We start from the raw sequence: 17,955 nt of genomic DNA, 5'->3' as shown, positions 1-17,955 counted from the left end.
ATTGTAATCTTTCTAGTTAGCCAATAAAAGGTATCATTTTGCTTAACTTCTCACTATGCCCTTTGACTTCAAATTACAATCCACATTTTGGCTCTTTCTTACAGTATGTGTTCCTTTTTTGCCTTCAATTTCTCTGCACTGCTTTGTGACCACGATTCTGGCTACACATCCAATGCTTTGTTTACTCAGTTATTGTCTTCTGCTTATGACCTTTGTTTGAATTTAGACATGCCTATACTATCTTCTGATTCCATTATCTCATAATTGGTATTGCCCTGCACAAGCAGTACAAAACCATCTCCAACTCTTTTATTGCACTGAATTGAGGTGGCTGTCCCATGGATGAGTACTGAGTTTCTTAATTGAGGTCAAAGAACAGATACAAATTTTCACTGCAGACAAACAATCATATTTAGCTGAAAAGGTGACTGGCCCTGTTGGTGTATCTTGTGACATTATTTGATCAACCTAATGTTCTGAATGCAGAACTGTAAGAATGCGACACAGAATGCTTGTACTTATCCTAAAAAGCAAAAACTAGATTTAGCAACTGCACTTGAGCCACTCTTGTGTCCAAAGTCAAAACTCCAAAATGCTTTCACTGCTGGGTGGTATCCTGAATGAGACCATTCCAATGCACAAGCTGAAAGAGATACTGTGCAGTCATTCAATGAGGATTTAGAAGCAATTCACAAACTACTCTACCATGGATAGTAATTGGGAAGATAGATGGATCTGAAATTCTTTCAGAGTTGGCAGTTGGTCCAGCAGTCTCAGCAGGAGACTGTCATTGACCACATGTGTGATTAGATATTGAAAGTCTCCTTTGCAAGTAAAACTCTTGCAATTTATTTTTTGTCATAAAATGCACTTAGGAAATGAATTCAGTCTGGATTTACTGCATGACATCAGTGAAAACAAATGTAGGTCCAGATTGCAATTTGATGATGATCTCTGTCTCTACCTTAGTAACATCCAACTGCATCACTTGTCTGGCCTCTCTTTGAATGTGCACTGTCCTTAGGGCTTTAGTCCATAATTTCACTATTTGGTAGGTCGTCACAAATAACCTAATGTCACTTTGCAGGTGTAAATCAAGTGATTTATCGCTTAAACAGAAAATAATGGAGGCAACAGGTTTTGTTTTGCTTGAAAATGGGGTCAGACTATAAGAAAGATTGAGAACCACTAGATTATACCAAGGGTTTATTATGAGAAGCTGTTAGTGGCTGTTAGTGTATTTTTTTCCACCAGAAAGTGAATTCCTGTATGTGTAAGTTTTAGCAGTATTGTTCAAGGCACAGGCCGGCATGGTGGCGCAATGGGTAGCGCTGCTGCCCCGCAGTTGGGGGACCTGGGTTCACTTCCCGGGTCCTCCTTGCGTGGAGTTTGCATGTTCTCCCCGTGTCTGCGTGGGTTTCCTCCCACAGTCCAAAGACATGCAGGTTAGGTGGATTGGCAATTCTAAATTGGCCCTAGTGTGTGCTTGGTGTGTGGGTGTGTTTGTGTGTGTCCTGCGGTAGGTTGGCACCCTGCCCAGGATTGGTTCCTGCCTTGTGCCCTGTGTTGGCTGGGATAGGCTCCAGCGGACCCCCGTGACCCTGTGTTCGGATTCAGCGGGTTGGAAAATGGATGGATGGATGTTCAAGGCACAACCCTTGTGTTTAGTGTGCCAGTCATGGAGAGGGTAGATACAGTACCAGCCATGTGTCTGTCTGTGAAATATTTCTTTCTTTTGAAAAAAAAATCCTGATTATTTGTTTTTTGTAAACTTCTTGCCGTATTAGGGGAATCAGTTTCCAAGTTCTCTTTACAGCAGTCTGTGGCATGAACTGTTCATTCCTATATTCTATCTCTCTAGTATGTTACGTGGTTTAATAAATTAATTTCTTTACTGACTGACTCTTTTTCATTGTCAGTTCAGCACTATCAGCTATAATAACTTGAAGAGTGGTATACAAAAACATAACTTTATGTATTCTTAACCACTGATCTTTTATTTTTTTGTTGTTTTTTTCAATTGAATTTGTTTCTCTCATTACTGGATAAATCTTGGAGCTGATATAATCTTTAATTTCGTTTTTTTGTTTCTCCCTAGCCACAGGGCATGCTGGTTAAATTTGTTCAGTGCCCTTTACCTTTGGTCGAGTGGTTATTCATAAAAGCCAAACCCAGCTAATCACACTCAGTGCCCGGGGGCATGTCCCACACTCTCATTATAGACGGTTCACCCCATGCCATCTCCTGTTCTCAAGCACGTCATTGCCGGGGTCAGAAATGTAGAGTAGAATGAATGTTCTGTTTTGATTGTTTTGGATCCAACTTTCCACAACTTTGCATTCTTTGAATTTATTTGAGCTAGTTTTGCATTCCCAAGTAGCAGGCCCTTATTCAATGCATCTTGGTCATCGAGTTCCTCATAATGCAGTCTCCATTCTAAATGTGCCAAATGTCTGATCCCAAGTAGTGTGCATGGCATTGAATGTGTTGGCTTTAAGGTCCCCTGTACTGTGAGCTTTGTGTTGGATTTCCTGGCTCCAGCAACACCACACAAATTTCTCTTTTGAATGGGTGGCTTGTACAATTCATAGTAATTTAAGCTCACTCACTTTGTTTATTCTCATACTTAAGGAATTGGGGCTCATTTTTATGCTTCTCTTAATTTCTTCATTTCTTTCTCTTTCTTTTTATACTTACAGAAATTTTTCCAGAAACCCTCTGACCACCTTGTCATGGCAGCTTTTTCAGACATTGCAACTCTCAGAACTGTAAGTTTTACACGAAAATATTCTCTATATTAAATCTGGATGTTTGTCATCTTTTACCAAGTGGTTTTTTTTTGTTAAGTGGGATAGATAGTACTCATGATAATTACAGAAAAGATGTTTGCAAATGCAGAGATGGAACTGGAAACATTTTACATATCTTAACTAAAAAATGACGTGCAGCTAACATAGTCTAATGCGTTGCTCACAACTCATATTTTCAAAGGATGCCATATTATAAATTGGTAGGTCAAACCTATTACAACTTCATTTCCAATTTTTGTGTTTTTATGTATTTTAGAAATAGTGCAATACAGGAATTAACATACTTTATTAAACACTAGACTGTTTTTGGTTTAATGCAATTCAAGCCTGAGGTTGCAAGCATTATAAATGTTTGTGAAGATCCTGAGTAGAGTGTCTGGGTGGATAAGTCAACAGTACAACACCAATTCCGATAAAGCAGTTTGTCACTGTGGGTTTAAAATCTGCGTGCTGTGCCAGCGACTTTCTCCACCTTAAAAAGCCTCAACGTAACAAGGCTGTTGCACCATGACAGAGACACTGCTGGCTTTTTTCATAACAACATATGAAAAACATTACCTATGGTGAAAAAAGTCATGCCTTCTGTGGATGTTATATACTAATTCTTTATAATAATGTAATTTTTATTACTCTTAATTGTATTAATTGTGAACTTCTTTTTAAACATGCCACTTGGCTATTATTGTAAACTGTGATGAGAAAAACAGGAAATGTGACATCCTGTCTTGTATTTCTGATGATAAGGTTTGAAGACTATCTATTGTTTAACAAATTGGAATACAAGGTACAAGCTTTAGATTTCACAGCACTCAGCTAGTGTTTAGTTTCTTCACGGATGTGCACAAGTAAGATGTTTTGAACAGTTGACATTAAGTAACACTCCTGTTCATGTGCAGCAAGTATTAAAAAATGTCCCCCATTTGTTAATTAATACAATGCCTTACTTTTCTTCTACCCAAACAAAACATTAGGAAGAAAAGAATATTACTTTTATGCCTACTGATCTATGAATAATGGCAAGCCAAATTAACATTTAGAGATATCTCAAAAAGCATTTTATGATATCTAGAAGTAAATTTAAAATTTTCACTGGGCCACATGTTTTGGGCATGCACCAAATTAACATCATTCTGGATGAAAATCTTTAAATGCCCTTCAGACAGCCTTGGTGTCCCAAACCCTCCTAATCCCCTAACAGAGATGTTTGGTGAACTCCCAGATGGGCTTAAAGTGGAGAAGGACAAACAAACTGTAATTGCCTTTACTTCACTATTAGCACGTGTAACATTTTACTAATTTTATTAAATTCAGATAACATTCCATATATGCAAATCAAGTTTAGCAAAATTAGGTTCGAAATAAATCGACCCCCATCCATGAGAAAGAGAGCTAGGTCAGCAAAGTAAAACTTTAATAATAGTAAAAATATGTAAGTCAATAAATGAATAAAAATAAATAGAATTAATAAAAAGAGGGGAGGGAATCAACTTCCTCAATTTAAATGCTTATTCTAAAATGTAATTGATTAGATCCTGCCAAGTTTTGAAAAGGATTTGAACAGATCCTCTAAGTGTAAATTTGATTTTTTCCAATTTTAGATAGTATATAACAACAGTTATCCATTGGCTTAAAAGAGGTGAGTTAGGATTCTTCCAGTTGAGCAAGATAAGTCTACATGCCAATAGTGTAGTAAAGGTGATGACAGTTAGTTTGTCCTTCTCCACTTTAAGCCCCTCTGGAAGTCCACCAAACACAGCTGTTAATGGATTAGGAGGGATTGTGACACCAAGGCTTTCTGAAAGGCATGAATGATGTTAATTTGGTGCAGGCCCAAAACATGTGACCCAGTGAGGCTGGGACTTGATTGCAACGTTCGCAGGTTGGATCTTGCCCTTGTTATTAACATTTTGGACAGTTTTAAATCAGACAGATGTGCTCAATAGAAATTTTTAAGTTGAATAATTGTATGCTTTGTGCATATGGAGCTCGAGTTAATTCAGCACGTAGACTTATCTTGCTCAACTGGAAGAATCCTAGCCCACCTCTTTTAAGTCAGTGGGTAACTGATGTTATATACTATTGGAAACTGGAAAAAATCAAATTCTCTCTTAGAAGATCTGTTCAAAACTTTTTTTTTAAACCTGGCAGGACCTAATGAATAACATTTTAGTATAAGCATTTATATTGGGGGGGGGGGGGGGGGGGGGGGGACTTCTTTTTCTCTTTTTTACTACTCTCAGTTGTTTTACTCTGGTTGTTGGCCTTCCTCTCTTTCTCATGGGTGGGGGTTGATTTGATTTTAGTTTTGTTATTTTTGACTTGATTGTAAGGAATGTTATATGCTTTTAATAAATTCAGTAAAAAAAAGAAGTAAATTTAAGATATAGATACAAAATTACAAATATGTGAAAATATTTTTACTTCAAGATAATCTGAAATGCATTTTAAGATGCCTCAAAGAGACCTGTTGATATCTTGAAATGATGCATTGAACATTTTGAGAGATGTGAAATGCTTTTTGAGATACAGTATGTCAAATAACTTCCTGTGCTTTCCAAGACACCCCAAATACATTTGGAGATATCTCAAAAACACTTTTGTGTTAAATTTCCTATTCTTTCAATAGATCTTCCTGTCTATTTTAAGACATGTTTAAATGGATTTCAGATATCTTGAAATGCATTTTAGATATCTGAAAATATGCAGGATGTTATTTTGAGACATCTCAAAATGTTTTTCAGAAGTTTCAGAATTATTTTGAGATATCTTAAAATGGGCCTCTGCTCCATTTTAGATATCTTAAAATGTATTTCAAGATATCTTCGGTTTTTTTTCAAAATATCTGAAATACATTGTAGGATTTCTTTAAAAAGACAGAGAATTATGTTAAGATATCTAAATAGCATTTGCAGATATCTACAATGCAATTTGACATTTGAATGTTTTCAGGTCTTTAACCAAATTGTATCATTAAATAAGGGGCATCTAAGTGAACAAACAGCACTTTTTTACTTATGTCATTTATTAAATGAACAAAATTTTCCAACACAAACTGTGAAATGATTGCCCTTCTAGGCTAAATAACTTCTTATGCTACCTTTAACCTCAGTGCCTTTAACCAGATTTTTCCCTCTTATTCAATATCAGGTTTCTACATCGCTATGCAGGAGTTTAGGCCCATTCTTCCTTGCAAACTGCTTTAATTCAGAAACATTGCCAATTGTTGAGTATAAGAAGCTGCCACGGCATTTCTGTTGGGTTTAGTTATGGAATTTTACTAGGCCAGTCTAAAATTTTAATTTGGCTTCCTTTCATTCATTCTGATACAATCCTTGTTCTGAGCTTTGGATCATCATCTTGCTTTATGACTCAACTAAGTTTCAGTTCACAGATGGATAACTGGACATTCTCCTAAAGAATTTTCAGATCCAGAACAGAATTTTTGGTTGTTTCAATTTCCGTATATGATCCGGGTCATGAGGCAGAAAAGCATCCCTATGTATCACGCACCACCACTATAGTTGAATGTTGGTATGATGTTCTTATCGTGGAATTCACTGTTTTGCTTTACACCAGACATCAGAGGATCCATGTTGTCCAAAAAGGCTAACAGTTCATCTAGATGTTTATTGGCAGACGCTAGAGAAGTTTTAATATGTTGCTTCTTCTTAGTTAGCAGTGGTTTCCATCGTGCTACTGTTTAATGAAATTCATTGTTCCTTTGTGTCTTTCTGGTTTTGGAGTCAGGAACATTGACATTACCTGAGGCAAGAGAAGCCTCAGCCTGGATTTAATGTTAAACATCTTTCTGACTTCCTGAATGATTTTATACAGCTGCTTTTGTGTAATGTTGGCAGGGCAGCCACTCCTGGAAATTTCCATTGCTGTTCCGGGTGTTTATATTTGGGGATTTTGGCTGTCACTGTGGTTTAGTCGAGTCCCAGGGCTTTAACATTGGCTGTAAAGCCCTTTCCAGACTGATGGATATTAACCATTTTTCTGATCTTTTCAGGAGTTTCCTTACAGCTTGGAATTATTTACATGCTGGGCAGGGTTGGGGGTAATGTGGTACAAAGGAATAGGTCTCTGTAATATAACTACTTTTCATAGTAACAGAGTATTACAGCATGTTACAATTTAAATTCTTGTAATCATATTTCTGTTGCTGACTTAACTAGAATTTTGTTAATTTTGTTAATTAATCTCCCTTTTTGCCCATTGTATTTTTACAATTATATTTGTCATAATCATGCAATGGGTGTGACAGCTGTCTTGTAATTCTTTAATTGTGGATCAGGTTATTGCTGAGTTGCCTTCAGTGTAAACTTTATGTATTCTTGCAGTTTTCACATTAAGTTTTTGCTTCCATCTAAGTCCAAAGAAGTGATTTTGGATGACAGATAGCTAGAAATGAATCTGCTGTGTTTGTATCCCTAAGTGTATTCCTCCTGGTTACAACTTTGCTTACATTTCTGCCACAATGATCTCTGGTTTCTGTGAATTTTCGCAGGTAAAAAGTTGGATTGGATAATGGTGCCAAAAAGGTGACGTATTAGCAAATAAGGATTCATATCAATATAATTCACATGCATAGACTTACATATTATGTGTTGTGCAGAGGTGAATTTTAAATAACAGGAGTGATGATCTTGAGATACATTTTAGCTCAATATGTACATTTTAGCAGTTCATAAAACTAGACTCGGGGCAATTGAAAAAATACTAATGTAGGATATCTCACTGTCTAACCATTGAAAGAAATTATGGTTGTAAATTTTATGTAAAGGTGATAAACTGTTGAGTTATCATGTCCAGAAACAAAAGGAGACCAATACGATTCATTAATTATTTATATTTGCTTATTCCAATACATGAATGTGAAGGAAGATGGATCAAAAAGATGATATTTTTTGAATGTGTTCCATTCTGAATGTATTTTACATGAATGTATTTTACATCTGAATGTATTTTTGTGTATTTAAATATGAATACTTTCCTGATTTAATAAGAATAGATATTCAATATAAATTCATTATATATGCATGTAACTAGGTATTATTTTCCAGCAAAAAATATCTATGCTCCATTGAGTTAACACATCGCATTACCCCAGGGTATGATTAATTAATTTCCTAATAGTGTGCACCTTATCCTCTCACTACAGAAACCAGGCTGTCTTAAATAAACAAATGTTGCATATCATTATTATTTTTAATCATTTTAATGAGAGAGATAATATACTTGCAAATAGGCAAGTGATGATCTTAAATTTATGGCATTCGACCAAAAAGCTATTCTTACAATCCAGTTCTAGAAAGAGTATAAGAAGCTGCAGTCAAACCTCAGATAGAGAATTTAAAATCTGTCAAGGTCTGAAAAACATGGAAATGAATCTCATCGGTTGCTTTGATTCTATTAGTGAAGGATTAAATGGAGACAAAGGTTTCCTATGTTGCTATTTGATATGAAACACATTTCTTGTTCTCCAAGCTTGCAGTAATAATAAATATATAATGATTTTAAAAAGAAATGTGTTACCACCAAGATTTTGCAAGTTAGGATAGATTTCCTGAAATGCCTTTAATCAGAGAACCTTCTCAATAATTGTTTTCCGTTCCATTAAATTTATATCCTGTAGTTCTTTTCTGCATGCTAAAGTATATGCGGAGAGTTTGTCATTTGTCAGCTTCATCCTATGCCTTCTCGTGTACTGTATGTTTACAGGCAACAGGTGGTGGTTTTGGAAATAAAATGGAATTAAAGACTAAAAGAGCACTGGGCTGCTTCCCCGCTGCATTCTCTTGAAATTAAGCCAAACATGAATCTGAATGAAGTCTGATAGAAATACCTATTTATGAGGATTTTATATGGAAGCTTAAAGCTTCCTGCAATATTTAATCCAAATAGCTTATTATTGTAGACTGTCATTCATTCTTATATAACAGATATTTAGTAATATGCACACTCTACAGGTATATTTCACTACATTAATGCTAACATTTTAAATAATAATGAAATTTTCCTATTACAGTTGTACAAGTAGTAAAATGGGCAATATATTACTTGACCTTCTAATTAATTCATTCAGTATGTGGCATTAAATTGTAAAAATGCTACAATATTAATACTGTGATTGTCACAAATAAAGAATGATAATATTGTAGATTGATCAGATTTTTGTGAGACATTATTGGGGTTGTGAGAGCAGGTCATGGGAGTCTGGTGCTCATTTGAGTGACTAGCAATGATTTATGATGTTTTTATGTTTTCAAATTTACTGCTCTAATGTCAGTATTTGAATGGGTACACATATCTTTCGTGAACATTAACACTGTTCACACATACATCTCCGCAGAGCTCGGAAGAGGTCCTGCACAGCCACTCAAATCATATAGACAATATTATTAGTGTACTGTAGACAGCCTGTTACGTATGTCATACCAACAACAGAAAAGGGAGCCAACCACCTTTAAGCTCACAAATCACTAGCAGGAGACGCTCGTATATCAAAACCAGTCAGCAGTGCTACCGAGAGCTGCGCTATAATTTAAAAAGCAGAATTTAAAAATGTTCTTTCTTAGCTATGAGTGCTTCTGTCTAAAGGGCTGTTTATATCATTTGAAGATATTTTTTGAAGGGTGCCTACATGGCTAAACAAGCATGGAAATTAACAAGCAAGAATTTCACTGTACTCTGTGCCATGACAGTATTATTACTAGCACTACTAAATAGGTATGAGCTTTCAGTCACAGGTTTTGGTTGGACAGATTTTGTTGCTTTAGATAGAGCTGGTGTGACTGGTGATTAACATAGTGCAGTAGATAGGTGGCAAAGCACCTATGTGCACATTGCAATGTGTTTGCATACTGTAAACTCCTGCACTGAGAATTTGTCACACTTAAACTGATATATGGGACTGTACTGGGAAATATGGTGACCCTATAATTTTGTAAAAATTTTTCTTTTTTTCTCAAAAGCAGGGGTAAGTGTCATTTAAAGAAGTCAGGCTGCTGAGATATGACCTTATTGCAGTAGAGGGACCCTTAGAAATCACAGTACTGTATTTCAGTTGTTTTCTTTTGACGTGTGCCAAACACATCAAGTTCATCCTGTTACCATGTGCAGCACAAGACCAAATGGAGCATCTTCAGACAGTGTTCAGCATATTATCACATGAGGCCTGCTTATCCTACACAATACTTCTGAGAGACGACATTTTCAATATTAGGTGCAGTTTTACATTTCTGTTACAAAATAAAATGTTAACATTAACTCTCCATAGATGAGCTACTAAACTCATTCTGGGACTGTGGGGTATGGGCTACAATAACAGTTCCAAACCTTTTCTATGCCCTGCAGCCCTAGAAAATGTTTGATTTATGTTCACCCCACCTACAAAAATAATATCACATTTGAAGATGAAGAAATCAAATTTCAAATTTTTGAACACATGCGGACGATACTCAACTCTATTTAAATGTTAAAAGTGGAACTTCATCAGAGCTTTCTCAGCTCACAACCTGCCTCAGTGAAATTAATACCTGGATGGAACAGAACTCTTTAGAATTAAATTGCAACAAATCTGAACTCCTGCAAATTGCGGACTAAAGTGCAACTTAATAAAATGAGCTCCTTCCCAGTCCATCTTGGTGGTGATCTCATCAGACCTGCCTCTACTGTAAAAAATCTTGGTGTCATTTTTGATTCCTCCCTCTCTTATTCCACCCACATAAATCACATTAAGAAACTTTCTTACTTTCACCTCCGTAACATATCCCGCGTTCGCTCCTTCCTCTCCTTTTCTAATGCTGAGAAACGTGTCCATGCTGTTTTATCACATCCTGCATTGATTATTGTAATTCCCTACTGGCAGGTGCCCCTTCTAATCTTATATCACAGCTCCAGCTTATTCAGAACCAGCAGCAGCGAGCACATCACACCCATCCTGCTCCGTCTTAACTGGCTCCCTGTGTCTTACAGAATCAAAAATAAAATCCTACTAATAACCTACAAAGCCTTAAATAACCTCGCGCCAAACTACATCAGTGACCTTCTCCATCACTATATGCCTGTCCGCCCACTAAGGTCCTCTGATTCTGGCAATCTTGTTGTGACCCACACTAATCTACACTCCATGGGTGACAGGGCCTTCAGCTGTATAGTGCCCAGACTCTGGAATGACCTACCGAAATTAATCAGGTCAGCTGACTCCAAGAATTCTTTTAAAAAACAACTCAAAACTCATCTGTTCACGAAGGCTTTTAGCTCTACTTGACTTTATTACCCTTCTCTCAGTTTACCTCTATGTCAAGATGCTCATGTAACATGTATGTGTGTGTGCTATGCCATCAATTATGTTGTCTGTTAGGCTTTTTCTCTGAATTTACTGTCTTAATCTTTACTTATTTATCTGGTTTAGTACAATGCTATATACTGTATACCCTGCCGTTCTTTCTTAAACTCTGTGAAGTGCCTTGAGCATGGGAAAGGCGCTATATAAATAAAATGTATTATTGTTATTATTATTACTGAACAAATTAAACTAAACCCAATAATAAGCTTTTAACTCAATGCATAAGATTCAATTATAAATTAAGCAATTTACCTTTATAAATCTTAATAATTTTGTAAATTTGTCCCCGCTTAAGCTTAGACACTCAATTGATGATCCGGATGATGGGGTGTTCCACGAACCATCAAATGCCGTGAGGAAATGATTGAGGGGTTTTTGGGGATTGGAGTCCCCTGTAAAGTGACAGGTGCCGGTACGCGGCTAAACAGTGAAACACAGTTGATGAACCTTCTCCCCCAATAACACCTGCAGTGCAGTTCAAAACCAGACACACTACACAGTTATAATTGCTGTGCTACCTGCCAGGACTGCCAGCGGGAGAGATGAGCTGAATGTAAGCAGCAGGCATTGCATTCAAATCAGATCCTCTTGACCCCACCTGGCAAAAATGTCAATAAAACCTTAGTGGTGTTTCACACTCAGGGCTTGCACAGAAATCAATACTAGACCTTACCGTTCTCTATGCAAGGTTCAAATTCTATTCTCTTAAAAAAAGTTATTTGCCTTTATGAACACTCTACTCACAGTAAGTAACCCACAAGAATGCACATTTCTGTGTCTAATTTACAGGTGACAATTGTGCGTGCAATGCTTTATTCTTTTCATATCAATAGAACGGGAGCACAAACTAATAATCTACAAATGATAGCACACTGCAAGACACCAATTGTACCCCAATAAAGTCGAATAACAGACCTCACTCAATTCTGGCAAATTGTGATGCAGTCTTCCTCTTTGCCACACCCCCTGAAATGCCATCTCGCACACCCTGGGGGTGCGGACAACCCAGGTTGGTAACCCCTGGGTTACAGGTAAAGACAGAAGGAGTTAGATCATTTAAGTTTAATCAAGAAAAGATAAAGAGATGGCACCATAAAGCTGCCATCCTTGGTGTTTAACTGAGCAGTTCTCAGGCTGGGAATTCCATGTAAAATAACATATATATAAAAAAATACTTTTTAAAAAACATGCTTATATTAAGTTAAAAAGTGTACCAAAAAGTAAAAAATAAATCTTTCATACATCACTCGTAAAATAAAAGGTGGGCGCTTTTGTTAAGTGTTTTTTGAATATTGATTGATGAAAAGCTCCTACGCTTTTATTTTACGAGTGATGTATGAGAGACTTATTTTTTACTTTTTAGTACACTTTTTAACTTAATATAAGCGTGGTTTTTAAAAGTATTTTTTATATATATATTATTTTCAACTTTTTAGTCTTGGATTTGTTTTAGTATAATTTTGTAATCAATATTTTAAAGCTTCCTTTAATATTTCTATCCATTACTAGTGCCATCTATTGGTGAAATCTTTAACTATTCTTCATATGAAAATTTCATTTCTTAATTAACATGGATTAATTGATCCACTACTGAAACTGATTATTGATTCATGTATAGTCATCGGAAATGAGTAAGTGTGCAAAATTTCAAGTCAATTGGACAATAGGAAGTGGGTTAAATATCAATTACAAGATTTGTACCAGACAACAAACAGGTGCAGTTAAAATAAACATGGTAAAATAAAAATGGTTAACCCTAAGAAACATTCAGGGTAACTTGTTTGGCACCAGAGTTACACTCAGGACAGTATTCTACTGCCATCATGTGGATGAAATAACATCCTACTGCAAAAATAATTCTATACATTCCACCAGTTCAAGGTAACTCATCAATATTCATGAGTAGGGAGGAGCCATTATCCATAAAACAAAATGGCATGTAAATGAAAAGCTCTAAAGCCAGTTGTAGAACAGACTGATACTGAGCCATAAATTGACTCAAACAATGGCAATGACAATGTGAATTGGTCATCAGATGTTGATGCAAATAATGAAATTGATGTATACAAGACTGTATGACTGAACTGCTGTGATATGCCTGGTTGTGTCAAGCTGATTCGGAGTGCAGTAACTGCATGGCAAAATGATTGCAATCAAGTGAAATTACAAGAAAGATGTCAGCCTACGAAGGCACTGTTCACAATGCAGCAACTGTCAATCATCAAGACTTGTGCTGTGGCAGCCTACAAAAACACAATGGGAAAACCTTTGATTATTCACATCTGGCACTGATATTCTACCCTGACAAGCGCACCCAACAGAAAAAGTATTATAAGAAAACTGTGCAAAGAAACATTGGGTGACAGTTTCAAAACATACCACAAGAAGGACGTGCAATACTGTAGACAGAACAGTAGACATATCTTTCCTACTGTAACATTTTGGTGTTAACATGCTTCTGTTACATGTAATAACATTTTTTTCTTTGTTGAAAAAAATTGCAGCTTTTTTTGTATGTTTTTCTAAGAGAAAAGATAACTCAAAGAATGTTCAAATGAGAAGTTTAAATATAGTTCAGGAGAGCATATTTTGCACAAATGTTAGAAATTGGCTTTTCCGAAGACTGTGATAATATTGTTGTTCCTGTTTGGTTTATGCCTGTGCTGACAAGTAGGTGAAGAATTGTTCATCTTAATACTGATTTAAAACACAAGTTCTGGTTTTTGTTTGAACTTTTTTTTTTTTTTTGTGCAGACCCGATATGTTTGCATAAAAACAAGTTATTAATGAAGATGAAGCAAAAGTACTTTTTGCAATTCAGGTTGATGACAGCATTCTGTGCAATTTAAGAAATTCATTCTATAGCAAGAAGGCATATACGCTGATATCAGCCTGCAAGAAGTAACTGTCATGCCCAAGATGAAACAGTTCTGATGGAAGGTAAATCCTTAAAAAAAAGAACAATTGCTACCACAATATTTTCTCCATTTCTTCCATGTACTCTAGATAAACATGAACACGTTCAAATTTTTGTTTAAATTCGTAAGAAATTTCTCTTTGAGCAAAGTTATTTGTAAAGTAAGAACAATTGGAACCCAGCCATCCATCTCATTCTGTTTCTTGGTGTTTGTGTAAAAGACAAAAGGAACACATGCACTGAAAAATGAACAAAGTGACTGTATACTGAAATTCTTTTTTTAGCAACTGCAGGAAGTTATGACAATTAATCTGTAATTAGTTTCAGACAGTTTAATTTTCCAGGTTCTGCATCTCTCTGCAGGCAGCACGCAGAAATTACATTTACAAAACAATTGAAATCTGTCATTTGCATGTTACCACAGCCTAACAAGATGTCACCTGCTTTGATTTACGTACTGTTGATGGCCTTGGCTATCACTAAGCAGGTAAACTCTGTCTACAACACAGAAAGTAGAAGTGAATGTTAGCATCATGTAAGCCTGACTCTTTAAGGAAATAATTGAATCAATTCAGTGATGAGTAATCAGACCCTATCCATCCATCCATTATCCAACCCGCTACATCCCAACCACAGGGTCACGGGGGTCTGCTGGAGCCAATCCCAGCCAACACAGGGCGCAAAGCAGGAAACAAACCCCGGGCAGGGCGCCAGCCCTCCGCAGGTAATCAGACCCTATAGAAGATAAACTCTCCTGGATTTTTGGTGCTCGGTGATATAACTGAGGAGATATTATTGGTCTGACAGAGCGGAGAATGGGAAGAAGTTGCATGTTTTAAGAGCCCCCTTGAAGACAGCAACTTGCATCAGATAAATTTACTATCGCAGTGGTGCTCAAGAACTAAATCAGAGACCCATTGTTCCATATAAACACTTAAAAGTTCACTAGAGCTAGAACACATCTGCTTTGCTTCTGATTGAACAGCAAGTAGAACAAAGTCATCTTTCTTGAGCACAAAGTTCAAATGCAATTTTTTTAACTTAGTGTTTTTAACTTTGTTTTCTTTTGTTTACCTGTTAAGGTAACATATACTCTCGCAACTCATCTGTCTCTCTATAGATTGATATTAATAATGTTAGCAGCTGATAGCATACAGGTTACCTCTCTATAGGCAAAAAAAAAATTGAAATACAATATGATAAAATGTATTAATATATCTGTAAAACTAACAGAAATACCACTGCTATTCTAAAAAATACAATTAACAAACAAATCCAACCCTCCACATAAGGCACAAAAAACACTTCTGTTGATCTAAATGTCTGTATATTTTGGTTAATATTTAGAGGTTCTGCTATGCTTTAAAGAAAATCTGGCGAAGCAATGGGGCCTCCCGCCAGTCTATGTCTGCCAAAAATCATCTCCAAAGCACAGAGCTCTTCATTAGTCGCTTTACTGAGCCGAGATACTTGCTGGGAAGTGAAGAGAGGAACACAGACTGTGTGTGTCTGATTTACAGTGAGAGAGAGCGAATGAGCGAGATAGGACAGCAGAAAGGAAAGTGACAGAAAAAATAAAACTCAATACTAGATAAGATGAGAAGAGATGAGAAAGAGCAGCATGACATAAACAACAGGGGTGTGAAAAACCTGAGAGAAAGAGGTGAAAAGACATGGCTGAAAGTGAAGCATGTAACAAAGTGACAAGGAAATTGGATAATGAAGGGAATGAAAATAGAAAAGTGAATGTGACTATGAATAGCTGCAAGAAAGAAAGAATGTAAAATAAACACAGGAAAGACCATCAGTTAATAGTCATCTGAAATTGTGTCTTTCATGGGTGAACACCATTTTTGAAACCAACAGAATAGCACAGTATCCATCATATTCACCTTTGCTGTTATAGTCTGACAATGATTCAGGAGTAAGGTTTCAGGTAGAAACTGTTGAATATAAATAAAGTGACATTAAATTGAGACCTTATAATGTACTGCTGAGTCTGCATCTGTAGTATTGTGGGCAGTGTTGGTCACCAAGCTGCCAAAAATGACACAGCAGCTTTACAATCCATCCAGAAGAGAAAAACCAAGTGTATTCCTGCACCATGGCCTACTCTGACAGGCTAAGGGAATAAAACCTATCTTGTCTCAGCCATAGATGGTTGTATGGGAACCCAGTCCAAGTCTTCAAAATTCTCAGGATCATTAATATCATTGATTCAGCTCAACGGTGAATCACGTACTCATAATCACCGATGGAAATTGTGAGATAGTATATTTAAGTCAGAGAGAAAGCAGCTTATTTTGTCAAAGTTCACCATTTCACAAAGTCAGTCCCTGACTTCCATTACAAATGGAAACCTGCCTTAGCCATTTTTTTTCTCATCACATAGTCATCTTTGCATCAGTCACATTTTCTCTAATCTGTGCTTATCTTCTTCCTCTGTGAATCTTCTTTTACAGATCTTCTTCATGTTCCAACTTAAATGACTACATACTGTATTACTCCCATAAACCTTCCAGCTTGTCACACTTCTGATATTGTATGTACTTTCTGCTTTAATATCAGAATAAGGAATCGCTCACCTTGAACATCTTTTACTTGCCTAAGTCACCCAAATAGCAGGGTTGCCTACCTTTCCCCGGTTTCGGTTCCAGTACCTTGGTTTATCCTCTCCTAGATTCTCATATGCCACTGTTCCCACACAGTTAAGATGAATAAAAATCACTTCTGCCTCCTGTAAAGTAATCTTTACACCAGTGGTTTACACTAATGTTTGGTGATGACCCCCAAAGGCAATAATTAGTAGTGTTAATAAGCAATCATTTTGGTAATTGTAATTTTTCCTTTGCTATTAAGCAAAGATTTCTCGGTGGCTACCATAATAGTTCTTAATTTCGTGGTTAATCCCTTTATGTCTGGTTTAACAGTTTGTTGATGGACAGAGCATAATAAAAGTCATGCAGACAATCAACACATTTTCTTCCTTTGCTTTTGACTTCAGTAGTACTTAAAAATTCTTCTTCAAAAAAAACTAGAGCTGGGGCACATTTTATACTGTCATCCAGATTAATTCTGTGATAACTATTTTCACATATATTTTATCAGAAAGCATTGCCATATGCATGGAGTGGTGGCTGTAAGGCTATTGATCTGTGCTGGTAATTAGAAGGTTCCTGGTTCAAATCCTGTAAAATGCCAGAAGTGACTCTACTTCGTTGGGCCCTTGAGCAAGGCCCTTTAACCAGCAATTGCTCCATCCTGGGCATGACGTTAATCTGCATCCAGTCCTGCAAGCAGGTCCTTCAACATACAGGGAAAACTTGGGGGTTAGTGGCAGGATTGGCACTCCAGCCACCGTAGAAAACCTTACACTGTTCAAGTGTGGTGCTGAGGTGTCGCCTGCTCCACTCGGGTACCAATCCAGGTTTGGCATCGTGCTGTAATCAGTGCATGCTCCTGACCTCTCTGTATGCTTATAGTTCCCTCTGGCAGGTCTCAGGAGCTCCTGCACTTCCTAAGCAAAAACTGAGATTTAAAAGGGCAAGCAACCCACCATTGGTATGTTGTCTTCACTGTGCATCTGTGGTCCATAAACAATATCTTGGATTTCGGCTCTAATATGCTTCTGCACTGATTATTTTCAAATTCTGTGCTCCAAGTGTAATTAATTCATGGGTTCCAACGTTTCTGATAGCATCGTAATCTTGGCCTTGGGACAATGGTAACTTTTCCTCCTGCCAGACCATGCTATTTTACTATCAGGACCCTCCTGTATTGGTCTAGTATCACCTCCTGCTGGTTGCCATAGGAGATGGAACCTATCCTAGCTTTATAGGAATATAGTGTCATTACAGTCATCTGTCCATTCATCT

General features: G+C 36.7%; 1 protein-coding gene across 1 annotated transcript in view; it reads left to right on the top strand.

The window, feature by feature from the left end:
* Positions 1-17,955, top strand: part of ntrk3a (neurotrophic tyrosine kinase, receptor, type 3a) — a 948,732-nt gene that overhangs the window by 374,094 nt on the left and 556,683 nt on the right. The window contains exon 4 of the mRNA XM_028822657.2: positions 2,700-2,768. Within this exon, the coding sequence (XP_028678490.2) occupies positions 2,700-2,768 (69 nt within the window). The remainder of the gene's footprint in view (positions 1-2,699; positions 2,769-17,955) is intronic.

The sequence above is a fragment of the Erpetoichthys calabaricus genome, chromosome 17, assembly GCF_900747795.2.
Source record: "Erpetoichthys calabaricus chromosome 17, fErpCal1.3, whole genome shotgun sequence".
NCBI lineage: Eukaryota > Metazoa > Chordata > Cladistia > Polypteriformes > Polypteridae > Erpetoichthys > Erpetoichthys calabaricus.
Note: the sequence above shows the minus strand (reverse complement) of the source record. Positions and strands in the feature narration are given on the sequence as shown.